Raw genomic sequence first — 27,911 nt, 5'->3', positions numbered from 1 at the left:
CAGGGAAGTTGTAAGTCAGGCAGGGAAAGGACTGTGGTGTCACAGCACAAAGGGGAGCAGATCCTTCCTGGACACCTGCAGTCAGGCAGCTATGAGGGAAAGTGTCCACACAGAAGGAGCTGACTAGATAAAGAATCAGGAGGGGAAAAGATGGAGTGGGTAATTAGAAAGAAAGAGGAGAGAAAAAGGATCCCTGAAAAGATTTAGATGGGTCAGATAAAGTGAGATGCTGGGGACTGAATGAAGCATCTCAAATGCAGCCTTCATTAATATTTTGTTTGCGTTGTCTCAGACTAATTTATTTTATGGACATGGAGAGCTGTTTCTGCTGATGTATTGAGATGATTATCATACAACCTTATTGTTTTTTGGAACAGGAATTCTCAGCATTACTTGAGGCTCTTTGCTGGTTTTCTACATTTCCCTATGTTTGAAGACATGAATCATCAAGTCACTATTACTTCTGGGTTATCTCTCATGAAATTTCCAAGTGATTTTCTCTTTTCTTCAGCAGCTATAGAAGCTATTGCTACCCAGTGGGCTCAGGGTGCAATCACATGTTGTGCCAGTTGCCACAAGAAAAAGGTTAGAAATTGTGGACAAGTGACTGGGGAGTAATCAGGTGGCAGACAGCTGAATGCTCTACAGACATGGTACTCCTGAGCAAATAATAAAGAGCTAATAGCCAATTAAATTTATTTGGATTTTATTGTACTTGCTTTCATCTGTATACTATTCACAAAAATTTATTATTTGCTATAAAAAAAAAATATTTTCCAGACAGCATAAAGGTCAGGAAGTCCTTTCAGCTAGTGTGGTGGTAACCTTCCCCCAACATAGCTGCCCCCACAAGAGAGAGTCTCCCATGAAAAGCACGCTACTCCTGTTCTGTCTTACTCCTCATTGTAAGCATCATCCAAAGCAAAGCTTTTCCAGCTGAGGGTAGGGATTACACAAGGAAGCTACTGGTAGAAACATGACTACCAAGAGAGATGTTTCATCTTACTATCTCATTGATAGTAAGAAATAACATCCCTTGCTTTAAAAGCATGCATGTTTCTTGCTGGCAGTATTGCACTTGCCTGAACACCCATTTGCTATCCAGCCTTTTGACCTTGTTTGCATTCCTGAACAGTCAGAAGGGATAGGACTGCCAGCATAGGTTCATGAATGAACTTGTAATATGTAAGCAAAGGTGTCACTATCTGACTACACCAGAGAGCATGCTTAGCTGTGTAAGGAAAGAGCGTAAGAGACTTCTTTTATTCAGGAACAGTCTTTGAAGACTGTCCAAAGGTATTTCCAGGGGGATTGAATACAGAATGTCTCCATTGCTGTGAGGATAAGTTTTCCCTAACAGCTGTCTTTAACAAAGTTTTACTATGGTGGAAGGCCTCTTTGTGCAATGGTCTGTAAGGAAACTGGTCTTGTCACAAACATAAATGTACGTGACAGATGCAACTGAGTTACCTGTGCTCCACGTAGCTCATGATAACAATGACAATGTAAAATGGCAATTTTTCATTAAGTGGTTCTGTGCACAAGAAGCTGCAAGCATAGCTGTGTTCTCAATGCTTTAAGGTGGCTTTCCTATTAACGCACACTGTTTGGACCTTTAAGCCCATCAGGCTCAACAACAGGTTCAGTGCTGTGTGCACTGTTTGCTCAACTGAATAACACACAGTAGGAATAAGCTGCTTTATTAAAAGAGAAGAATCATACCTCCTACTCTGTAAAGCTTAGTCTATATGTTTTGCTGATATAGATGCAAAGCATATGTGTGGCTTTAGTAAAAACAAATTTACCATGTCAGACATGGTAATCCATCACTATAATAGCTACTTTGGCACTTGCACTTCAGCAATATTTTTTAAAATCTGATGGAAATATGAAGTAAACCTGCCAGTGCTAAGGCTAGTGCCTAAGCAAGAGCTCTATTGTGAGCAGTACTGGTAAGTACATGTCTGTCTAACGAAGAGCCTCAGGCCTTGATTCAGAGCTGACCAGATGCATAATCTCATCAGCTGCAGTGGATTTCACAGCAGAGCTTACATTTGGCAGAGCAAAGTTCAAAGTATGTCCTGCCCAAGAGCTGACACATTTTGAGATATCCCCTGGCAATAACCAAAATAAACTGTAACCGTATCTTATTTACTCTGCACGTCGCAGGGCCTTATGCTGACAAGGGTGACAGCCTGCCCCTGGCATCTGAGCTGCCCAACCTCACACTCCGTCATGGTCCGACGGACAGCAGAGCCGCTCACTTCAGCACAGACCTGTATGCCTCCGTCCTCACACAGACCATCTTCATCACAAACACAGTTGTTGGATTGCACTAAACAAAAAGCACAGAGGAAAAACATTCAGGATAGGATCCAAGTCACAAAAAAAAAAAAACAGACTAAAATATTTCCAGTAAAACTGTAGGTCTGACAGAAATTTTCTGGAGGGTGCTCAGCACAAGGAAGACATGGATCTGTTGGAGCAGGTTCAGAGGAAGAAACAGAGAGGGCTGGAACACCTCTCCTGTGGAGATAGGCTGACGGAGTTGGGGTTCTTCATCCTGGAGAAGAGAAGACTCCTGGGAGACCTTATAGCACCTACCAGTATCTGAAGGGAGTTTATAAGAAAGATAGGGACAGCCCTCTTGGTAGGACCTACAGTGGTAGGACAAGGGTTAATGGTTTTAATCTGAAAGACGGCATATTCAGACTAGATATTAGGAAGAAATTTTTTCAGATGAGGGTAGTGAAACACTGTATCAGGTTGACCAGCGAGATAGTGGATGCCCTATTCCTGGAAACATTCAAGGCTAGGTTGAATGTGGCTCTGAACAACCTGGTCTAGTTGAAGATGTTGTGGCTGATTGCAGGGGGCTTGAACTAGGTGGCCTTTACAGGCCCCTTCCAACCCAAAGCTTCCTATGATTGTGTGATTGTTTTCCTAACCTAATTCCCTAATCCTTTCAGTAATATTAGCTTAGGTTCTGCAGAACAACTAGAAGTAGAAACAAGTGGGGCACTGCTGGGACTTCCTCTGCTCGGAGAGGCTGATCATGATTGTGGGAGAAGCTTGCTCAAGGTGCCTCAAAGATTTCTCTGATGTTACTGCTTGAACTGGTGCATGTATTTACAACTCCAGTGCTCAGATAACACGTAAAATGAGAGATCTGTCCTTGGACACTAACAAACTAATCATGCAAACTCTTACGACTTGTATCTTTGTTTTCATACAGGCAGTTTCACTAAGATTAAAGTATTTGCTGCTATAAATGAATGTATGTAGCTGTATCAGTGACAATCACATAAGAAGATTTTACTTGAGATTTATTTTTCATAACAGTGGCTTTGTTTTGGTGTTGTATGCTTACATTTTTTTTGCCAGTTTTTGTCTCTGCTGAAGCTTCAGCCAGTTTTATCTTTGGTTTTTTGTTATTATTTTTGTCTGTTCAAAAATAATAACTGTTAGACAAAACAGATGAACTCATACCAAGTAATCCTTTTTATTTTCAAATTATAACAATAACTGTGCCTCTAGCTTGGGCACTTCTAAAACCCTAATTTATTTCTTCATCTTGCCTATTCCTGGCAACCCTCCATTAAATGCAACATAGTGTAGGACACTCAGGGAAAATATATCAGGGAATTTGAAAACTTCCACTGCAGACAGGTTACAAAACACAGGAACTATTTCCTCTGAGGGAAGAGAAACTGTGTGAGAAACTGGGGATAGACAATGAAGTACAAACAACAGTAACTGGCTTTCCTAGCTAGTATGCAATAAGACATTTAAAATCTTGCTACAAGATACTGCTGGGGAGACTGCTTGGCAAATTTCTGGAAAAGTTTACCTATTCCTGTGGGCAGTAAGGACTCCCAGAGGTAGAAATAGTGAAAAGGAGAAGGGCAAGGGTTTCACCCAAAACTTCCAGTGGACCAAAATGTTGACTCACTTAACAGGGACTAGGAATAAGCTTTGCCTGCAGATAGTGTCCTTTGCTACAATGTCCTGTGGGGTTTTCTTTTCCATGGTTGGAGATTCCTGCTGTGTTTGGACACCAAACACTGGGTTGATGGTTTGAATCAGCTTAGCAATGCATGGTGCTTCTGGGAGGAACTGGAGACGCCATATCAGGACAGACTAACTGCTAATGTGTGACTGGGGGTAAAGACTTCATTTTGGTTGTATGAAAAATTTTGCTTAGAATTGTGACGAATCTCTTACCATTGCATTTTTCCCATGAACGACATGATCCACAAGGTATTTCAGTTGCCTGGGATATTTTGCAGTTTTCTGCATTATTGAGAGAATATTTTCTGCCTGTGCACTCCAAGGCATGCATCTTGCAAACAGTTAAATGTGTATTTCTCTTGGTTCTTTGATCTGTAGCACAGGTGTCCAGGGAAGGACTGAAAACAAAAGAAAGGATTGCACTATTTAAATGTGCTTTGTCTTGGCACATCTTAAAAAGAGCCGAGAGAATGGAAAATATTCAGAGTCCAGTTCCAGTTTCTCTGTTCATTGAAGTACATCCTAAGAGGGCACCAAGGAACTAAAGACATAGACATGCGAAAAATCCAGACTTCTTCCTTTTCCATATGGTACCTTAGCAAAGTCAAGATCTGTCCTGTGTGAAGGACAGGGATATTACGTTCTATTTGCCATTGACCTCTGTAGCAGTGAGAGACTTTAGATAAAAATACTTCAGACTTCAATTATTCTCTAATTTATGACATATACAGGAACATAAGTACACACACAGAAAACACTGTCATACATATAATGATATATATGAACATGCACAAATATTAAAATATTTTACAAGTATTTCTTAATTTTAATACATCAGGATATGCTTCTAGATCTTTACTCTGCTGTCCTTTAAAAATCACAGCTTTTACTAAATAAAATCTTATGATTCACCATCAGAGACCAAAGATATTTCTGGAAATACACATGCATCTCCACAAAAAATTTATGAAAAATATTTATCCAGGAAACTTGCCGGTGTATTTCTTAAATGGTGGAGAAGTGGCAACAACAATTCTTGGACAACCTTGAACTGTATTTTGGGGACAGTTCCAGGAAGTTGTCATCATTTGCGATTCATGCTCTAAGTGTAGGAGCGGAGGAAAAAAACCCTCCTATTACTTCTTTGTTTTAATCTCAAACCCCAATCTTCTCCACTTGTTCTCAATGCAATCAGTGGCATGTGTGGAGTGAGCAAAAGAACAACCGTCTGGCGCAGGGAATGCTGTACTTTCCTGGATGTACTTTACAGCCATGGGTAAGGTGCAGCACAGGCTACCAGAGAGCAGAGATGCTCCTGGGAGATGGAGAGCTTCGAATTCAGCCCTGAAGTCTTATTTTCAGCACAGCCTCTCATTTTGAGCTCACAAATACTCTCACAGAAACTTTTAGTGTCTTATGGGTCGGTTCTGAAGGCCAATATCAGCCAAACAGGTGTTTGGTGAGCAGGAGAGACTGATGAGGTAAAGACACATGGCCCTGATGAGCTGACTGAAAGGAGAGGATAACCCCCTGTGAAAGCGGCTTGTTGGAGGAGGGAAGAAGAATTCGGAATATGGAAATCTAGTGAGAAAGTCTTGACTCAAACTTTGCTCACTTGCTTGTCAAGCATTAAGGTGACTTTTCTTCCCCCTGCCCCACCCCCCTATCCCACTCCGTGAATTAGAAAGTGGGTTTTGATCTATAAATGAGACACTAAGGAAAAGACTCTTCTCCAAGCTTTTGGAATGGTTCTTTGAAAGAAGGTTGGAACACTCTTAGAAGAGCTGGCTTTACAGAAATTTTAAACTACCTGTAACATAGTGCCTCTTTAGGATATTTAAAATATGGTATGAATTTCACTAGTTGAGCCTGAAAACTTTGATGCACCTGCCTGTTGACATGGTTTGAAGCTGGCTCCCTGCCAAGTCTCCAAACCTTACCACAAGAAGTCCCCCCTGCCAAACCTCAGGGAGAAGAGGGAGAAAAACAACCAAGAAAACCCGAAACGAGAGACAGCTAAAACAATATATATAAATATATTTACACTTACGTTACAGTTATATACAATTGAAATATATATACAATTTCACAAGGGAAAGGGAAGGGGGAAGGGAAAAGGAACAAAACCAAAATAAAATATATATATATCCCGATTAGTAGCCCGATATCTAGCAACTAAAAAAGTTAGCAAAGAAATATCTCACTACTCTCCTTGGGACAATGGAGAGTCGCTCTGGAACGATCGCCGGTAACCTCCGTCTCCCAAGGTCGACAAGGCCTTACCAGGCCTCGCTCCCCAACATGACAGACTCAACAGCAGGGAACCTGCACCTCCAAGCCGCCGGAAGGAAAGAGAGTGAAGGCCTCTCCTCCTTTCTTCTTATAGCCCGGCTTACGTAAAAATTGTAGGGAATACTGGGTAAATCTGGTTACAAACTGGTAACCAAGGAAGGCCTAGACCAAACTACCACTCCTGTGACCAAATATTTTTAGTAACAACATTACATCTCCCACTTAACTTAGCATCCTCAACTGCTAAAAGTCCCTTAACTGCTGTGCTTAGCCAAAATACCAGCCACTATATCACTAATAAAGTTAGTTGCATGAATTTTCATTAATGCTCTTTTGATAACACAAAGAATGAGGTTAACCCTCTTATTCTGAGGCACTGTAAGAGGACAGCCCAAGGGATATGTAGCACCAAGCAGCTGATAAAGGAAGCAGGTGCATTTGTATGTATTTTACCGTTTGCTCATGTGGCTGCACAGCCTCTGAGTTAGTGGAGCACTGCTTTAAGTGAATTTCCTTTGCAGACAGAGTTATAAGAAAAACTCCGTCTTTAAATGTAGTCTTAAATTTGGGAGAACAAAATGTGTTCCAGGGAAAGCAACTAATCTGTATTTAAGTTGTTTGTTATATTTAAAATTGTTCAGACACCTTCTTTCCTTGCCCAAGTGATAAATCTCAGTATCTGAGACTTAAGGTCAAAATCTTGTACACAAGGCAACCTAATTTATCTGAAAATATTAAGACCAGACCTTTGCACTAATCTGCCTGCTTTGCACCACTTTAGCAACACCCAAAAGAAGAAAGGGAGATGATTTAACCAGCTGCTGAAGTATGAATCCAGGAATTCATGGACTGTGTTGCCAAATTCACGCTACAGTACAATGCCTCAAACCGTCTTTAAATATTTCCTATAGCTGGGTCATCTAGGAGAAAGCCAGTGGGCATCAACATGTTCAGATGCATAAGAAAAAGAATGGAGAATCTGCACTCAGAAGAGATATTAATAATTTGCACTCGTTGCTGAGAAAGGATATTTCCCAGGGCTGGGAGCACCACAGCAGTCCAATAAAAATTATTACAGACAAGGAATAATCCTTGTAGAGAGAATGTGAGAAATGTAATATTTTTACCTGAAGAAGAAGGCTAGGATAATAAAAACATTTTACTAATATTTTATATTGTGAGAAATTAAATAATATCTGTAAGTCCACAAATACCTTCTTCTTCTCACCTACAGTGAGAGGTAGGAAACTTTTGGTGAAGTTAAAAATTCATCATGCAGCGAATGATATTAACTTCCTAAAATTACATTCAAGACCCTAAGTTGTAATATACCACAATCCAAGAACTCTCAGGAGAGACATAGACACTATGCAAATAAATTTTAAGGAAAAAAGAGGGGATAGTACTTAAAAATTGTCAAATCTCATGTTTCACTGTGGAGATAGCTCTTAGCTCCTGGAGTCTGAGGTTCCATCTGTATTAACACATCAGCTGTTCTCTGACCCCTTCCTTGTGCTAGAGACAGTCCACACAGAGTAGCTGGTGTCCATACTCTCTCTGCTCCCAGACGATGGGGACTGCATCAGACCAGAATGGTCTCTGACCCTAGTATGTGTGCCTGGGAATTATGTGTTCCTGGGAAGTATGTGTTCCCTATGCTGTGCCTGGGAATTATTCAGGAATTGGCTCTTGCCAGAGGTCTACCAGGAGCTGCTTTAGTGATTTAGCAGCTTTGGTGCCAGAGATTGTTCCCTTGCTCTAACTGATGAGAATTGATCTAACCTAAGGCACCATACCATAGGGACAAATTACCCCTCACCAGCCTGTTCTGGGGGTTTTGTGCTGTCCTGGGCAGTCTCTTGGAAACTGAAAGGATGGAGAAAGCCATGGTGTTCCTAAGTTCCCACACGAACTCTTCTTGTTCCCAGCTCTCTTCAGAGAAGAGGCTGGTGCTGAAAGTCACTGCCACAGCAAAGCAAGTTACTTCTGCTCTCTGAAGAAGGACCAAGATCTGCTTATATGCCTTACTCCTACAGCCTTAACAGGCTGGAAGATTAGTCTGCTTTGACAGCTGATGATTTATCTTTCTGTCATTAGATGTGTTATTTCAAGACAGTGAAAAGATGGCATAAGGTAACAGGAATGACTGTTATCTATCTTCTTGCTATTTTGAACATAATTTAAAAAAATAGAAACAGGCAAGTAGTAGATTAATTATAAATGAAGTTTAAACAAATAACTAAATGTAATTCATTTAACTTCCAAGGTTACTATGAATCTGCCCATGGCCTTCCCTAGCATTGTGACTCCCCTCGTATTCTAACTAACCTTAACACATCCATAAACCAGAGAAGGACTTGTTGCCTTGTTTAAATAAGTATTGAGAGAAAAAGACCATAACTAGATTATATAAAATATTTAGGTGTTATGGATAGGAATAGTTACTTGAGATGACATCAAAGTTTCTTCCTCCTACTACACATGGATAAGACAAATTGGGTCTGTTATCCTGGTGTTTCCAAACTGCTCAGCTCCTGCTGTCACATAAACCTGGCCAGATTTCATCTAGAGCTCATGCTCTGTGTGATGACTTTATAGGAGACATCTTCCAGTCTATGCAAACCAGACCAGATGTTGGAGTGCTGAGCTCTTTGGCACATCTGACCATCAACGCCAGGTGATGTAATTTCCTTACAGTATTTCTTCTGCATTGCTTATTGCAGAATATAGCCTTAGATCAAACAGGAAACAATAAACCCTGATCTGCAAACCATGAGGTCAGGAAAGTGATGTGATTTGACTATGAAAACTGCTCTGTAAATGTGAGATGAAATTAGATTACTGTGCCTTTCATAACCCCACAGTCTCTCAGCAGCAAAAAGAAATCTATTTTATTTCACTAGCTTATAGGTTTGATATTTATGTCCCAAGGGCCTCTGTTTTAAGTTTTGTTCCATCTTCTAAATCCTGAAAACATAATTTTATCTTTTTCCATCTATTTCACAGATAAAGCGAAATTATCTCTTCACCTTTTGTCATCCAACCAAATTTCATCACTACTAAAGCCCACTGACAGTTCTGACAAGGCAGGTAAGCGATGAATAGGACATTGATTGAGCTGTAAAGCAAATTACAATGCCTCCTTCTCATATGCGTAAAGCTTTCTCCTCTGTTATGGACTGAAGACTTAAGAACTGTAATGGGTCTTGAATAAAGTGAGAATGTAATTGCCTAATTGAGCCTGAACTTACCCACACTCATAGGGCATTTTGCACACACATTGTGACTGATATACCTTCTCCCATGGCTGACATTTAGGTTCTGTCACTTCTGGTTTCACACTGGGCACTGAAGTAGAAGAACATAAACAGTGATATTAGGGGTCAGAAAAACAAGGGTTGTTAAAGGTCTACTCTGAAATTATCAGTAGAGTTTAGCAGGCACTGAATTATACAATCATGACACAAAGTCACATTCTGCATGTTCATTAAAAGTATCTACTGCATGGAAGGAACCAACACTATTGAAAAGATACGATACACTTTGCAAAGTTGCTGTGCAATAATTTATCTATGGGTCACAAGTCAGATGGAAAGAGACAGGTACTGTGTTCAATCTTAAGCATTCATCTAATTTCTGCTGCAGCTATTTGTTTCTTCTAAATTTAGCACTGCTGAATCGTAGATGGGAATGGCTTTGTCATTAGGTTTCAGAGTTACTGATTTCACTGCTGTCACTAGAAAAGCTAAGGCTCCAAAGTCCCCTGTAGAAATCTGAACCCAAATATTGTTATACACTGATAGTAATGAAAACTACAAGTTCCATCATTAGCCCTCAATCTGTACTAACTTTAAAAATGAAAGCAATAGTAATTCTTGGGGAATTTTCATCATTGCAGATGTTCCATTCTTAATGCACACAGTTGTATTCCAAACTTTGCTAAACATTTCTCTGGAGGTTTCTTTAGCAAGTAACAGCAAATCTTGCTAAATCCATATGGATGCAAGTTCTGAGGAGGTTTCATCCTGATTTGTATTTTAGATTATGTGTCTGTTAACACGAAACTTTAGTACTCCAGAATGTTGTTGCCTTTCTCAAAAAAAAAAAAATCTCCATTACAGATTAAGACTGGCTAAGCAAAATAGATGGACAGAAATTACCAAAGAAGAAGAAAAAAAAGAGTTGCAGCACATTGCAATACAGACAGCAGGGCTAACCCTGTCTTCCTGCAGAGGGGTAAATTTACACCAAAAATCACTGCATTTTCTTCATCCCTGGGCTTGATGGTTGCATAGTTGATGGTTGCTGACACTTGCTGACTAAATACTCCCATCCGAACATATCTATGCCACTATGTCTGTGTATACATATCTTCTTAATTTTTACCCTTCTTATCTCATATTCCTTGGGTTTTTAACTCCAATTCCTTGGATTTCTAATCCAACTGTTGTCCTTTTTTAAAAAACTTTTGTATTAATATAATGCTGCCATACAGTGAGGCATAAGCTGTTTCTAAAGGTAGAAGCATTTGAAACTTTCTAATTATTTCTGGAATTTTAGAATGTGATGCAACAAGACAACAACAAAACAAAACAAAACAAAACCAAACAAACCAAAAAACCGAATAAAACCAAAACCACCAAAATTCCCAAGCCAACCAACCAACTAAAAAAACTAAGTTAAAATCACTGAAGCTAAGCCTAAGTAACTGGCAACAGCAATTCAGCATTTGCTGCTCTGGCACTTTAGCAGCAGTGAGTTGTTTACGTACGGCTATGCAATTCCTTCTGAAATCCCTGTGCTTCCTGTGAGTTTGGTTATGGCACAGTAGCAGATGACTTACACCAGGAATTTCACAGGACTGTTGTTTTTTGAGGTCTAAGCCTGACTGTCACCTTCGTCTTCCTGTAGGTGAGGAAACCTCAGGTAGCAGTTGGTTGATAAGGACAGGACAGACAAGAAACAGGACAAGACTACTCTTCTGCAGCAACGACTGTTGTCCCCAGGAGAATACAGGAACATCTGGGACCTCAGATGAAGTTGTTACTGGCTTGAAGCAGCAAGCTGCTTGGGTGCCCCTGTGTGATTGACCAGCACTACAGCAGTGCTCAAGAGAAATTCTTGTCCGTCTTCCACAGTTGGAAAAGACAACTTAGGCAGAGCTGCTGAGTGCTGTAGCCCAATTCCCCTTCTGCTAGTGTCTGTCCATATCAACCCAGAGCTTACAGCACTCACCATGAACTTAAAGCAGCATTTTCCCATTGCTTCCAGTCCTTGGACATTTACTTCATATCAGCTGTGCGACTGTCAGATGAGCAAAAGGAGTCACCCAGCCCTCTCCTTCTCTGCCATGAGAGGCTATGGTGTACAGAACAGTTTCCACATAGAAAAACTCTGTCTCTACAGTGCAGTTCATATAGTGGTGGTTTTATACAACATGGGCAGAAAGTGAAGTATACTTGGATGTCAGAATAGACAGCATACATCCCAGGCAATCTCTTAAAATGTTGTTAGTGACAATATGTGATAGCAATAGGGGAGTGTGAAGCAAAAAGCCATAAGAAAATCTCACATAAATTGCCTTAAGGCATCTTGTTTGAACAGACCACAGAAAACACATTTTCTGTGCTTCCTCCTGGTGGCTTATCACTGCATCAGCAATAGCTCTGTCTATACTTTAACTACATAAGGCATAGTTGGTCCAGGAAAGAAACTCCTCCATTGTACTTGCAGGACTGCAACGGCTTACCTGGTGTCTTGCACTGGACAGTCTTCACATCAGGAGACCACTTGAGACTGGGCTCACACAAAATGGAGTGTGCCCCTTCTAAGTGCATGCTGTGTGGGCAGGACAGAGTTATTCTCTCACCAATCTCATACACAGCTTTCCACGGCTGTCCTTGCAAACCCCCCTCCAGGTCGGGCAGGAGACAAGCGGTTTCTAAGGATTGAAGCATTTGAGATAGCCACAGTGAATCAGTGGATTGCATAAAGCAACCACATATTTTATTGTCTCCTAAATTCCTTAACAAATTGAATAGTGAGATTGCCTGATTTTCCCGCAGAAACTTATCAGTCATGTTAGTGCAGGATATTAACTCATCACACCTGCCAAATATGCAATACTAAGGACATAGTGGCAGAATCTTCTGCTGCTGCCTGCAGGTGCAGTCTAGCTTTATGAGGGCTTCTCTGTCCTTAGGACCCATGGTTCTGTTGAGAGTTCATAATAAGAAGTAACGTCCTGTAGAGAGTGGTCATACATACAGGATGCTGGGGAGGTCATGTATTGATATACAAAGAGATAACCTTTAAACAGTGTGGACTAGCATATATGGACAGTCGGTTCTGCTTGGAAGGAGAAAAGGATGCTGTTGAAACACAGTGCTGAAAATTCCCATGGTTCTTGCATATAGCTATAGGACTTGCATATAGCAACAAAAGTGTTTCCACAGGAAGGAATTCCTGGACTGGAATTTAGTCTCCGTCACTTCCAGTCTTTCTTAAAACCAGGCTTTATGGGTGTGTTTCTCATTCAGTATTACTATATCTAGATTCACAATAAAAGTTGGTTTAGACCTGATTGTGACTAGGGAACTGGGAAATGAGGGTGTGTGTTTTCCCCCTGCTGTCGCTGGAAAGCAGGTGTTCTGAGATGTTTCACTGGAATTCAGAAATAGAATTGTATTTCAAAACAAGAATCATTTAGACATACCTTGGCAATATCTGTCTCCAACTTGCCATTGTAAATTATCACCACACTTAGCAACAGGATCACCAACAAGAGAATATCCATGTCTGCAAGCATAAACAATGCTTTTCCCAACAGGGTATGAGTTTTCAGCATTCTGAAAGAAAATAAACAGGTGAAATTTTAGATATACAGTATTAGAATTAGCAGCAGCAGTGAACTGTCTTTGATTTTGGGATGCAGTGGCTGAGGACAGTGAGAAGTATTAATGCTTCTCTACAGTGCACTGATGAGAGCATCTGGAATATTGGGGGCAATCCTGGTTATCAATAGTCAGTAAATGTGATCAAAAGGGATATGGAACAGTACTCTTCTGATGATGCATAAACTGACTGCAAATACAGCTATTATCAAGCATTAGCAGGGCAAGATAAGATCCTGGACAACTTGGGCTGGAGATCAGTAGGGAGATAATGGCTTTGCTAATTCTTAGGATGGCATGTTATCAGCTTTCAAAAGTTTAATATGGTGGACTGGAAGACACAGGTTTTCTCTCATTTTATATCCCACTGTCTTCCAAGGAGACATCTTATGAAAAATTGAGACTACTCTATGAGTTGCACCTTTAGTTTGTGAACCAAAAACATCAATGTAGGAGACAACTATTAATTACCAAAAAAAAAAATCCTGGCAAAAGAGGGAGAGCAAAATTTTGGATCTTGCCTCAATTAGCAGTTGTGTAGAGGCAACCAACTGATTTTTCTAAAACTAATCCTTTTATCTATTTATTGAGCAAGGAGAATTTTGACAGCCTGATAACATGGAGAAGGCATAATCCATTCCTCCAAGGGAGGAATTTGGTCTCCTTTTTAAAATAGGCCCAAGTTACAGCTAGCCAAGTACCTTGCCAGATCACAGTTTCACCAAGGAACAAGAAAGTGGAATGGTGAGTTACGGAGTGAAGATTCCTAAAATTTGTTTATAATTTTGTTATATTTTGTTAGTTGGATGACTATGGACAGTTTACTTTCTGTGTGTTTTTTTCTCTAATTTTCTCTAATTTCCTGTGCTTTTATATGTAATCCATATGGCTCAGAAAACTTTTAATAAATACATAGGTTAAAGGACTTTTCTCTGTAGGTATTATCACGCAGAAAAGCAAAGATTTTGTTCTGGTTTTGGGGGTATGTTTTTTTTGGATTTATTTCATTCTTAGCATGAAGTTTGGGATATTGTCATGTAAACTTCAGCCAGTGAAAAATGCTGCACAAGTTGCTCTACAGTAGGTCTGATACTAAGCTTACCAAGAAAAATACAAATTTGCAAATGAACGTCTGTATTAACTACAGTAAAGACATTGCAGGTAGGGATAGGACAGATAACAGAGCGATAGAAATAACTTACTTGAACAAATCCATTTTCCAAAGGAGGAGGAGGTGAACAGAATTTTGTAGGAGTTATGGATAAATCAAAACAGTGTGGTTCAATCAAGCTATGAAGCAAACAAAAGTACAATTTAGTTTAAATTTAGTCTTCTTTCCTTTCAAAATGCTACACTTCTCAGTGAAGCCTGTTTTCAAGGCTATTATGCTTACATTTTCATCACAATTATATTTAAATCAGGCACTGCCAGGCTATCCAAGAGAGTGGTAAATAGTATGCTGTCAAGTTTACTGGCTTTTACCCAATTTTCTAGTCTTACCTTGTATTGGATTCACAGCTTTTGAATTTCATTTTCTCTCAACTGAAATACTAAAGCTCAGCAAGTGATCTTTTCCCTGAATTGAATAGCTTATGCACCCTTCTGAAATAAATTTTTAAATCTTTCTGAAGTTGTGCTCCAAATGTTTTTGATTGCTTACCGAAGATGCTGCAACTCTTCATCTTCACATGGTCTGCTTTCGCTCTGCTCTCCTGTGCAGGTCTTCCCACCCCCACGTGGGGAGGGGTTGTTGCAGGTTCGACTCCTCAATTTCCTTCCCCCTGAGCAAGGACTCCAAGAAGACCAGCAGCTCCAGCGTCCATCAAAAACATCTATTAAACATTTGGGAATATTTCACATTAAACCACTCTATTTAAACCACTCTCTCTTTAAAGCACTCTCTGCGAGTGATTTAAAGGCACAGGCTGTTCAAAGCTAGTGATGGTCCCAACTGTGTCCTTACAGAGAATTCCAGGTTGCAATGATCTAATCCTCCATCTTTACCCAACTTGCCTTGTACATCAGTATAATTCCACAAAGGCTTTGTGGAATTTAATTATCACTTTAATTTAATTATCACTTTCTGAGAGAACACAAAACCAGCTATCAGCTACAACTAATTACAAAATTAAAAAGAAAAATTTTTGAAGTTATTGATACTGGTTAATTCAGGATATGTACTTAATTATAGATGGTAACATTGAGTAGTTACTATTGTCCACTGTATTTAACATTAATAATAAAACCAGCTCTTTGGTAAGTACTGTTTAAACATGTTAAACAAAGACTCAGGCTTGACATGGCCCCCCCCATGCTGTATGTCTGCAATAGTACCTGACCCAAGCAGGCACTGCACGGGTGTGCAGTGGGACAGACAGACTCTGGAAGCAGGAGGGCACAGTTTGTTTCTTCTAAACTCTCACAAATTCAAATAGTGCTGACCTGGCTGATCTTGCACGAGAGTTCCCAGCTCACAAGCTGCTCCAAAGGTGTAAGGCTTGCAGTAACACACACATTGTGTTCCTTCCACAGCTGGTTCACCACCATTCTGGCAAGGCTGACATTTGCAGGGATGATTTTCAGCCATATATTCTTCAATTGCTTGTTTTAGGTAATGCTTTTTGACTGAGGAGCAGGGCACTTCCTTTACCAGCTCATATAATGGTGTTAGCTACACAGAGTAGAGAAACATGTAAATTAAGCAGTTATGATTGGGATATAAGGCTTTAAAAGCATGCAAAATAATTTGTGACATATGCTCCTGCACATGGGAATTAGCACATTAGATGTTTTAATTTGCTGACTAGCTAAAATCTCATGTTAGTATTTAATATTAGCTTTTTTCTGAAAAGTTAGCTCTGCTTAACACCATCCCTTAAAGCTGTTGGTACATCAGTCATGTTTAAACATATCTGAACTATGAGGATATGGCTGAGATAAAAGTGTAACACAGACCACCAGCAACCTGGATTCTCACTCAGCTGTTCCTAGCATAAAAAAACTGGACACTTGAACAATCCACTATGGTGGATTTCACAGAACAGTGATCAAAGGTAACAATAATTGAAAATATTTTTTTAATTTCGATTGCTTTAATATCGATTGCCTATTTTATATTATATACTTTTACATTTAGCTGAAAACTTCCTGACAGAAATACTCTGGGTTTATACCATTCTTCAGTATATGAGCAGTTCCCAAAAGGGATGTAGACAAGGTCGTAGTGCATATGGCCACACCGAGCTCTGAAGTGTCTGACTCTCAAAATCTCTAGTTATTCTAAAATTCTGGATGCAGAGTTAAGGAGGAGGGATAAAAGGGATACACAGGAGTTTGTAAGGGAAGTGGAAACCACACAGATATGCCAATATGCATTTCAGGAAAGAGGCTATTTCAAGTCTGGGCTTTCTCCAATGCTAGGGCGACCCTCTATTCCTAATCAGAAGTCCACTTAAGTCACTGAAGGCTGGTAAGATTATAGGTATTGACCTGCCTGTGGACTTAGATTTGTAATGTAGCTGATCATATTAACTTCATGGCATTTTCTTCCTGAGAACTTTTCTTTTTTACAAAGTGATCTGAAAACAAAACAAGTGTAGACCACAGCCTGATTAATCACCAGCTGTAGCTTAATAATTTCTCCCATCTGCTCACCTCTGCTTCAGGAAAATAGCCTTACCTTTTTTTTAATTACTCTGGGATAATCTGTCACTGATGCAGCCCACAAGCTGTATCTTCGAGTGTTCCCAGCAGGATTATTCAGCTCTAGATAACTAAGGCCAGCAACAGCACCTGGGCTTCCTCCTTCTATGTAAGGGTCTCCTTTAATCTTATTACCACTGCTTCCTGTAGATTCAGGATAGGAAATACAGAAAATATTGACATTGCTATATTTACAAATGAAAATAGAAACATTACACACAAAAACTATGCCAGCAAGTAGTGAAAGGACTCGCTAGTGCAGTTCAACCACCTGTGCCTGGATCAAGAGCTCTGTAGTGGTTTTCTGTGGCTGGGTTTTGGTAGCAGAGGGGCTACAGGGGTGGCTTCTGTTAGAAGCTGCTAGAAGCTTCCCCTGTTCCGTGGAGCCAATGCCAGCCAGCTCCAGGATGGGCTTCCTGCTGCTGGCCAAGGCTGAGCCAATTAGAAGTAATAGTAATGCCTCTGTGATAACATATTTAAGAAAAGAAGATTGTTGTGCAGAAGAAACTCCAGCCAGGGAAGAGCGGAGTGAGAACATGGGAACAACAGTGCACACACCAAGGTCAGTGCAGAAGGAGGGGCAGGAGGTGCTCCAGGCACAGGAGCTGAGGCCCTGCAGCCCGTGGTGCAGACCATGGTGGAGTGGCTGTGCCCCTGCAGCCCATGGGGGACCATCAGGGTGCAGAGACCCACCTGCAGCCCATGGAGGAGCCCATGCTGGAGCAGGGGGATGCATGAAGGAGGCTGTGACCCTGTGGGAGGCCCAAGATGGAGCAGGGTCCTGCTGGGAACCTGCAGCCTGGGGAGAGGGAAGCCCATGCTGGAGCAGGTTTTTCCCGGGTAGGACTTGTGGCCCCAGTGGGGGACCCACATTGGTACAGCTCATTTGTGAAGGACTGCACCCCACATAGGAGTGACCCAGGGGACAGCAGTTTGGGAAGAACTGCTGCCCGAGGGATGGACTCACACTGGAGAGGCCCATCAAGGACTGTCTCCTGTGGGAGGGACCCCACAGGATCAAGGAAAGGACTCCTCTCCCTGAGCAGTGGTAGAAACAACAACTGACCATAACTCCCACTCCCCGTCCCCCTGCACAGCTGGAGGGGAGGACGGAGAAGATGGAAAGACGGAGGGGTGGGGGGAGGTGTTTTTAAGACTGTTTGATTTCTCACTCTTTGGTTCTTATCCTGTTAGTAATAAATATAAGTACTATCCCCACTTTGAGTCTGTTTTGCCTGTGAAGGTAATCAGTCACTGACCTCTCCTGCTCTTATCTCTACTCATGAACCCTTAGCTGTTTTTTTCTCTCTCCTCTGTCCAGTTGTGGAGGGAGAATGAGAGAGTGGCTTTAGTGGGTATGTGGTGTCTGGCCGGGGTTATCCCACTACAGTCTTTTTGGTGGCCCATATGGGGAATCATGAGGATTTTGAGATAAGGATAATAATTGGGAGAGGTAACAGGCAAAACAAGTAGCGAACAATGCTAAAGAATGAAATGATCGTGGGGAATTTTTTGCTGTAATTGTGGTAAAGGTACAAAGGGTGGATTTTGTGTAAATTGTCCACTTAAGTTTGGTGTTATAGTGATGTTATTTTGATTTCTGGTTGAGGGAATTTTTGTTATATTCTGTTTTGGTAGGTTCTTACTTTTGTTTATGTAAGGGTAGGCTGTGTGATGAATGTGGAATTTAAGACTCTTAAATATGTGATTCATAGAGGTGAGGGGTGGAATGTCCCAGTCGGTCCATCCTGTTCGTCCCCACCATCCTCCTTGTTGGTCACATTGGTGTACTGGGCCAGAAGAGCAGCCTTCCTCTTTTTCTTCTCCTGGGAGGAGACCTCCTTGGCACGATCATGGAGATGGGCTCAATGACCCCCTTTAGGGTGATGATTTTGTAGAACTGAAAGATCTCACAGACTGACATGTCCAGGCTGTGCTTCTGCATCACCTCCAGTCCTTTCTGTGGGGCCGGGGAGCGGAGTTCCATGAGGTAACTCAGATAGGACTTGTTGGAGCTGATCTCGTAACAGCAGATGTTGCCATCGCCCTTCCCAGCCAGGTACAGCATGTGGTAGCATGTCAGTGTCGTAGAACGGGAAGAGGAGCTCCGAGAGCCCATCGATCTCCTCCTCGATCAGGGGCATGGACAGGTCTTCTTGATTCCACAGGGCAATCTGCCATGTTTTCCAGTGCAACATGCCCATGGTGAGCAGTCTCTTAGTGCTGCCCAGGAACACCATCCTGTTGGCACAGTGGTTCTTGCAGCTGGCCTCCTGCAGGACCCACCCAGAGTGTGGCTCCACCACAAGCAGCTTCTTGTCCTTGCAGGGGGTGGCCAGGAGGCTGCTGTCTGTGTTGAAGGACACACACAGGATCACGTCCTTTTGGCAGTCAATCATCTTCACTGGCTTCCCAATGTCCAGGTTCCAGATCAGGACCTTGTAGTCGTAGCCGGCACTGAAGAGGATGTTGTTGGTGGTCGGGTGCCACTCGACCAGCCCCATGCACCGGCTGTGCCCACAGAGCTCCAGGATGGCCTCCATCATGTTCCTCATCAGCCCACCCTCAGGAATCTCCCAGATCTGCACTGTGGAGCCTCAGAGCAGGATGTGATGATGTTCTCAATGAAGGGGTTCCACTTGATGTCTAGCACAGTGCCCTGGTGCCCACAGACCTCAGGGTAGTTTGGTTCAAACTGGCCTGTCTGCTCGAGGGGGTTGACGAGGAAGGAGCCGCCACCAGCACTCTTGGTGACGATGGCAAGGAAGAGGGCGTTGACGGCACAGAAGTGGTTGTCATGCATGTTCTTGGTGATGGGAAGGCCATCGAAGAAGTGCTCCAAAATCCCTGCCTTCTGGCCAGTCCATAATCTCTTCCAGGATTCCTGGGAAATTAGGTTTTCCCATTTGGGCTTGCTGTGTGATCAGAGCTACTCACTGGCTCCATGTAGCACTAGTTGCATGATGTGTTGAGGGGATGTTCCCTTTGAGCATCCAGTGCAGCACGGACAAATGTGGTGCCAAGAGGAGACATGCTTCTGTTCCAACAACTTCTGACGTGGCTCGAACCCCCTCATAGGCTGCTAATATCTCCTTTTCAGTTGGCGTGTAGTGGGCTTCTGATCCTCGATAACCCCAGCTCCAAAACCCTAATGGTTGACCTCAGGTTTCTCCTGGTATTCTGTGCCGGAGCCTCCAGGTGAGGCTATGCTCTCCAGCTGCCGTTTGGAGGATATTTTGAACAGCTGGTCCTGTTCAAACAGGCCCCAGAGCTACTGCACGGGCTATCTCCTGTTTGACCTGCTCAAAGGCCTGTTGTTGCTCAAGGCCCCACTTAAAATGGTTCTTCTTCTGCGTCACTCGATAGAGGGGGCTCACAAGCTGACTGTAACCTGGAATGTGCACCCTCCAGAAACCCACAAGGCCTCTGCAACTGGACACAGGAGAGAGTGAGAGAACAGCTTTAGTGGGTACCTGGTCTCTGGCCAGGGTCAACCCACTACAAGCTGATAATATATAAGAAGTATCTGTTTTTGCAAGTGTCTTGGCAGCCCTGACTTAGGGTGTCCAGAAAAGTGCTCTTTACGGGAAAGCATTAGCAATAATTGATGAGCATTGGAGAGCCTTTTAAATCAGGCAGTTGGTGTCTGGGTTCAGCATGGTAGGACAGAATTCAACAAAGTTATCAACACCTGCTCCTCATTTTGATAGTTATTTAGGATGAGATGAAGGTTGGACATATGACAACTGTATGAGTCATCATTGAATATTTACCTGAAGAACTCTGCAGTAATTCATCCAGTTTGGTGCATTTCACTTTCTTCTTTTTCACAAAGAATGCATTCCATCCTGATGTGGTACACTCGTATAAGTTTGTTATGCTGACACCTGCAGATAATCCATCCATTAACAGTACTGTACACAGAAAGTGTGCTGGATTCATTTTTGAGTTTCCTGTTGGCTAGAGAGGTCATGAAGTACTATGCCTAAATTAGAAGGCAACTAACAAGTATGTGTGTGCTGTGGGAAGATCCACATGTTGGAGCCTATGGATGGAGGCTGAGAGATGAGAGATGTATCTGGAAAAGGTTTAGTTTCATTTATTTTCTCAGCAGTCCCTAATCCTGCAGCACTGCTCCACACTGATTACCACCATAGGTGTCACTCTAGTATTTTCTCTGTTTGTAATTTACTGTGTTTTACACAGTTTTACCCAACCTTCATCTCCAAATGACTTTAAAACTTTAACATTGTTTGACATTTATATTGGCACTAGAATTGAAGCTTAGCCTGATGAGGTCCTCAACTGACTATCAAATATTTGCTATCCAGAGTGCTGCAGGTCAAACACATGGATCTAGGACTAAGTGTTGTGGTTTGAGCCCTGTTTTTAGTTTTCTTTCTTTTGCTCATGAAGAGAATGTGGTGACTTCTAGAAGTCTTTTACTTGATTTTAGATATTAGCTGGGAAAACATGCAAATAAATTTTTATTCTTGATTATTGACTTTGTTTCCTGCAATGAATACACTAGTACTCTACCTTCTGCTTTCATTTTGTCAGTATCCACATAAAAAATAACTTTGTAGTGTCCTCCTAGAGATCCAGAGTGTAAGAAATGGGTCCCAAAATGTTCAATAAGTCTTCGATAGATGCTGTAGCCATAGACAACGGGAAGGTTGAACAATTCCTTCCAGAAAGACTCCGCAAGAGTGAGGAAGTCAGGACGGTTGTTAATGAACTGAGCAACTTCCACACTGTTCTCAACAACCATCAGCTGCTTACTCTGGGGGAAGGAAAAGGCATCAGTCATGCTCCATGTCACTATCAGAGTGGCTCCCAGTAGCAAGGTGGCATGTATATTCCATTGGCTACTAATCAACAGCCTTACATAGCTGTCTCATCAACCCAATCAACCTAAAAAGAACACCCTGAAGTCAAGAAATATCACTGGACTTTTATTTATACTTGCTGCAACATCTTTCTTTTCCTCCTGTGTACTTGAAAACTAGCATAAGCATAAGAAAGGAAAATATCACTCTGCAAAGCTAACAGTGGCTTCCAGAACCAGAAGCCTGGCAGTAGGAGGTTAACAAGCTTTTTCTGAAAGCAAATCAGAGGCAGTAGAGAGATGTCCCTTGCACTCTGTTTTGTCTAGATAAGTCTAGGGTCTCTAGCCATTTTGAGGACGCTTCTGAGTTATAAAATCCTATATGCCTATACAATATTATTCATTTCAAACTCTCATAGTTGCTTTTGAACTTTGTTAGGTTGAGTCTCAAAATATGTCATCGTTAGTGTCTGCTTGGGGGCCACAAAATACACGTACTTGTTACTTGATTTTTTTTGCTATAACATATAGGTTATACTTCATCATTGAGAGTTACTCCCAAATTATTTCTCTCCTTTTAAAATAAGATGAAGGCATAAGCACTGTGACCTCCTGGTTGCTAAAGACATAAGATATCTCTCTCAATGGAGTTCTACAAATGGCAAATGCATTATAAAGTAAATAAACATTAATCACAGAGTTATTGCAAATTTTTTGCTCCAATATACTGACCAAAAAAAAAGGGCAATAAATCCCTAGTAAAAACGGAAAAGATGAATCAAATATCTAAAGAAGCCAAAAGAAGTCAAAGATTTTCTCCCTCAAATAGTGAGGAAAACAGCTAGTAAATAAATAAATTACTAACAAATAGGTTTTATGGGATATTTAATGTCATGCACTTTGTGCCAAAAATGTCTGGATAAAATAAATATTTGTATCTCACTATAAAAACACATAAAAAATGATGAAAATGTTTATGCAAAATACTAAGCCACAGTGAAAACTTATACATACCTTTCGCAGACTTTCATTCTGTGAGTAACTGTGTCTATTTGAGTTTTCATACCTCTCTGTGTGTTTCATATAAGACCAGGTGCTGTTGAAAAACTCATAACTGAAATCATTCTGAACTTTGACCTAGAAGGTGAAAGATAGAAGTCTGTATGAAGAGGTTCATACAGGATTTTAAAATGATAACATAAAGAGTAGAGCAAGTCCTTACAGATGAAAAAAAAGCTGATGTGTTTTCCAGGCTGAATCCATTTCAGATTTCATAAAAAGTACTGAATACTATTGGAAAAGCATTCAACCATATATATGGATGTTAATATGTGGATATTAAGTATTTATATTATGAAATAAAGTACACTAAGGATTGTTTGGCATGTTTTTGATAAATGTGATACAAATTGAATCTCTGAGACAGTGACTTCAACCAAAGCATATCTCAAAGATTCACACAAAGCACCCCAAAGCCTTGCATTTCACCCCCAAAACATTTCTTAGGGTGATTCAAGCCATTACTTATTCTAGGGAGATGGCTTTACATGCAGTCTAACTGTGAGAGATTTAGAAATTATATTCAAGGTTAATTTTTTTTCCTTTTATTTTAGCAAGACATACACCAATTTGCATTTCAAATAATAAGCGACTGCAGAGAGGGAACAGGTGTTGTTGAGATGTGTTTAGGGAACATACCTGCCAAAGGCCCCTGCAAGCTTTGCATCATTCTCCCAGTTTTAATCATGACTGTAAATACAAAGCTGTGCTTAATGGAAACATACCTGGAAAGTATAAGCAAGAACACTTTCACTCAGCCTGTAGTATTCTCTCCCATCGCCACTAAAGACCTTTCTGCATTGCCCTCCAAAGCTTTTTGTGTGAATGACTCTTCCCTTGGTCTCACCAGTAATAGCATCAAAGCTAAAAGAAGAAAAAATATGAAAGGTCATTAAGACAAGGAGCCAAAAATTACAGAGCCATTATAACTGAATGATGGATCTGCAAAGTAAGATCTTTTACCCAAGAAAAGGGGTTATCACCTGATAGACTTCTATACATGCAGAACTGCAGTATGGATAGCATGTTACAATATTGAAAGTGAAATGTTGGATTTGTCAAGACAAATGAACGTATTTCATTATGTCTTAACATTAACACGTTCGTGTCTATCTCGACTGATTTTAAATTCTATTGTTCAGGCAATTACTGCAACATGAAAACAGCAGGGCACCCATCCCAAAATGTGGGTGGTTTTATTATATATGAAGTATATTGCATAACAAGGGATATAACAACACAAAAGATACTTAAGATAATTATTTTGCTAAGTTGCAGATGGGATGTATAAACAGAAATACATATGGATCTACAGTACTAAATGCAACAGCAATGAATAAAAAGAATGAGCACTGCTGACTCATTTTTTCCATGATGTAAATCAGGGGTTATTAGTTGAAATTTAATTTTATATCTTAAAGCTGTTTTTCAATAACAGGAATGAAAGACTAAAAGCTTTACTCTGTGCTTCAGATCAAAGGACCTGTATATGCTGGCTACGCTGAGCCACTGGCATAATGGAGGCAGTTCTACCAAACACTTTTGCATATGGGATGTTTTACTATAAGCCCAGGAAGTCTATCTGTACATCTAGAGCTTGTAAACACATCAAAATGTAAATGTATGTGGCACCACTAATATTGAGCCTGGCATGGAACATTACCCTCCTCCTGTGAGTTCTGAATTTGGAGGTGTTTTGTCAATATCACATACAGTTTTCTTCTCTTCACATCGATCTTCATCTGCACCATCTTCCTCACAGTCCTGATCGCCATTGCACACAAGGGATCTGCTAATGCACTGACCTAAATCAGAACAAACACACACAGGCAAAGGAGTGTTTGTTAATTTAAAAACAGATCACCTAAAATCAAAGCAGAAGTCCTATTTATCTATTACATTAATTAGCATATTCACTCCCACAATGAACAGTCTGTGCCCACAACAGCTTGTTGAATACAGCACACTTGAGGGAACCACAACCATTTGAGGCTTATGACATATCAATAAAACAGTTGACTTCTAGATTTATTTCCGAAGCTTTCACCCTTTGACCATCACTTATGATTAACTGTGATTATCTCTCTGGTAGCACCAAAACACGTTTATCATGGTCCTCTGTAATAAATGTCTACCTATTGAGATAATACGCTCTTCTGTGAAGGTAATGGAGGCTGCTTGGATACAATGATTGTTCTACGGAGCATTAGTTTCCAGGTGATTTCCAAGATACTTGGATATAGCACAGAACAGCTTCAAACGATCACATCTAAGGTTGCACTCCTTAACTACCTTCTCATAATGAAAAAGACTGTTCTCTGGGGCAAATAAGTAAGGCAGAATGAATTAAAGAGGATACCAGGGCTATAGCATATTATCTGCAATGCTCTGCAATGCTCCAGATGAAATGAAATCCATGCATAGTTAAGGCTGGGAAAAAAGGAAACAACTACCTAAATCAAATTCATCTGTATATCAAGAGTTCTGCAAAGACACTGCCCATTTACTAAAGTTCAAAGATAACAAGGTTTTCTTCTTAACTTCATGACTAGAAAATGGTGAAAAAATCTTGGATGGTACCTGAGAAACACCTAAACCGATCACCACAGCCATCCTCTGTTGGACACCCCCTTGTGGGCGTGCATGGTCTTGTTTCAAAGGCATCCCCAGAGCAGGGGTTTCCCCCATACTGGCCATAAACTGCTACTGTCCGTCTCCGAACCTGAATGCAAATCAAGAGATTTTAGAAAATCCAGCTGTAAAGCAGGAATACTGTGCTACTGTCAAGACAATGCTACCGCACTGCTGCTGTAAGGAAATGAGATATTCACTATTTTTTCGGAGAACAATAACACCTGCTATTAACATAATATGGTGTGGTGGTTTGAAACTCCCAAGAATCTAATTGAACCCTCAAGTTAATAGAAAGACAACTCCTTTATCTATAAGGTCTTTAGACTGATGCATAAGCTTGGCTTGGTTTGTTCAAAAATGTAATACGTAACTGAAGGCAAGAGAAAGCTGCCAAGAAATTTCTGGCTTTTTTTTACATTCTTAATAGGACCAATCATGCCTGATATGAATTTGTTATTAAAGTTTCTCAGAGTAAAAAATATCTTTAAAAATATGGTAAAATATAATATCACGAGAGTTACTTTTTGTTTCTAAAAAAAGTACTGTCTCATGCCACATCTTCAATTTTGACTAATCTGTTCTTAATTGATGCAACATCAAAATAGATGAAAAGGAAAATCAAAAGCAAGTGTCTTGTACATCAATAGAGTTTCAATGTAAAAATCATCAACTTAGTTTCATCAAGGGTAACACTTCACAACTATGTTTTCTTCCCTTGAGATGTGACACCATTAATGAAAAATCAGTGAAATTGGTACAAACCAGCATCAGTGGAGGAATGTCTGTGTTTACCAAACAGTTCAGTTGAGTTTTTTGAAGCCATCACCAAAATAAAAAGAGCACAAATTATTTTACAACATGAACATCCTAGCTTTGAAAGGGAACATACTGGGAAGAGACTAAGAATTTATCTTCTGAGTTCTCTGCTCTTTAGCCTTCTCATTTTGCTGGGGCTTTTGTGTGACACCTGATTTAGGGTTTTAAAGATACAGTGGCTCCTTAGTTACCGAGAAAAAAATCACATATGCTTATGAGGTCATGAGTAGAGAAAAGATGTGTCCATTTATACCTGTTTTTGAGTACAGCCATTGCACTCAGACCAAGGGCCAAAAGAATTCCAGCGGCAATGGACTGGAGGGGAAGGGCTGCTCCAGAAGGCAGTTTTTTTGAATTAAAAAAAAAAAAAAAAAAGGAGAGAGGAAAATCATCAGTGATTTCCATCCATAAACATGAGTGCAAAACTTTCCTAAACAGTAAATCAGACCTTCAATAACAATTAGGATTATGATCAGGCTTTCTATAAAATCACTTGGATTTGCTTTTCATAGATAAGAATGAAATCAGTCTCAGCTTAGGTTTTTCTGGTCACTCAAAAGAAGAAACTAGACACATTCACCCAGTCTAAAGATCAGCAACGACTCTGTGCAACTATAAAACAAGTTTCAAAGACCAGCTTCACACTGTAAATCAGGGATAGGGCAGTCCCCATCAGGGAGCTGACAGGGGCTGTGTGTGCCACTGATGGCTGCGGCAGTACTGACACCAAACAGTGTGTATTTGTCCCAGGAAATACATCTGAAGACCCTTTTAAGGCCTGCCTTATGTGATGCACCTTAATAATACATGCTTAGCCTTCAGCATATAGTTTGTTAAGTAAATATTCACCTGGTAAAAATAGGAAAGAAGCCTGAAACTTCCAGCAACAGAAAAATCCCCAGCATCTGAAAAAAAGAGAAGTAAAAGCAAACTACTTTGCTTTTCTGCTTTTTCCTCCCTGTTTCAGCTCATACAGCTGTTCAAGGTTTCTGCAATTTTTACACTAATCATCTAAGAAATAAGAGAAGTTCAAACTTATTTTCTCAGCTGCGTTGTGCAAGCTTTTGTTTTTAATTTTCTTATTTCTTGCAGTGTTGTCCAATTACCTTTTCAGCTATTTCTCCATACAAAATCATATGTCATTATACTTCACATATTCAACTTCATCAGTACTAATAAAGTAAGCAACTGTCTTACCTTCATGTTAGATGAAATACTCAGATATACAGCAATTACCAGGGAATATGCACTTTCAGCATTCTCAATTCGGCAGCCAAAGGAGTCAGTCAGTCTGTCTGCTGCTGTTCATGTCTTCTCACTCTGCCTTGCTGTTCTGCTTTTCTTTCTCTAAGAGGGTTGAATACTGCCAAGGAATTTTAACCTTAACCCATCCAGTCCTCCCCAGGGATGAAGTCTGCTTTGGGAACTGCTCAGTGTTTTTAAGATACATAAATCAAGTGTTGGATGTATTGACTGGGACTGGCAGAAAATTGTGAGGAGCACTTACTGGAAGAACCATCACTTCTCCTTATCTTCTCTCTCACAGTTTCTTTCCTCTGAACAAGATTTTTCAGAGATCCCAGGCCACACACACTACATCACAGCTGAGTTCACAGCTTCAGTAGGAAGAGCTGCTCTTGATAAAGCTGATATTGCTAATTACAAATCTTCATTCT

At 40.7% G+C, this 27,911-nt stretch overlaps 2 protein-coding genes across 2 annotated transcripts; both read right to left on the bottom strand.

The window, feature by feature from the left end:
• Window positions 1-689: 689 nt before the first annotated feature.
• On the bottom strand, window positions 690-27,590 carry C7 (complement C7). Its single transcript, XM_051768227.1, has 18 exons — window positions 27,433-27,590; window positions 27,085-27,140; window positions 26,489-26,564; window positions 25,366-25,507; window positions 24,449-24,590; window positions 23,511-23,649; window positions 22,741-22,863; window positions 21,438-21,681; window positions 20,672-20,785; window positions 16,876-17,042; window positions 15,639-15,867; window positions 14,857-15,028; window positions 14,399-14,486; window positions 13,019-13,151; window positions 12,053-12,244; window positions 9,555-9,651; window positions 4,225-4,409; window positions 690-2,335 (listed from the first exon to the last, which is right to left on the bottom strand). The coding sequence occupies exons 1-18, from the start codon at window positions 27,436-27,438 to the stop codon at window positions 2,148-2,150; spliced, it is 2,493 nt and encodes an 830-aa protein (XP_051624187.1). The 5' UTR covers window positions 27,439-27,590; the 3' UTR covers window positions 690-2,147.
• Window positions 18,676-19,844, bottom strand: LOC127460979 (coronin-2B-like). The gene is given in 4 exon segments (XM_051768165.1): window positions 18,676-18,972; window positions 18,974-19,494; window positions 19,497-19,752; window positions 19,836-19,844. Coding segments are annotated over 4 exon segments (1,083 nt in total).
• Window positions 27,591-27,911: the final 321 nt, after the last annotated feature.

The sequence above is a fragment of the Manacus candei genome, unplaced genomic scaffold (genome assembly GCF_025592945.1).
Source record: "Manacus candei isolate 608988 ecotype Guabito, Panama unplaced genomic scaffold, ASM2559294v1 h1tg000093l, whole genome shotgun sequence".
NCBI lineage: Eukaryota > Metazoa > Chordata > Aves > Passeriformes > Pipridae > Manacus > Manacus candei.
The sequence above is the reverse complement of the archived record's forward strand: the minus strand, read 5'-3'. Positions and strand labels throughout refer to the sequence as shown.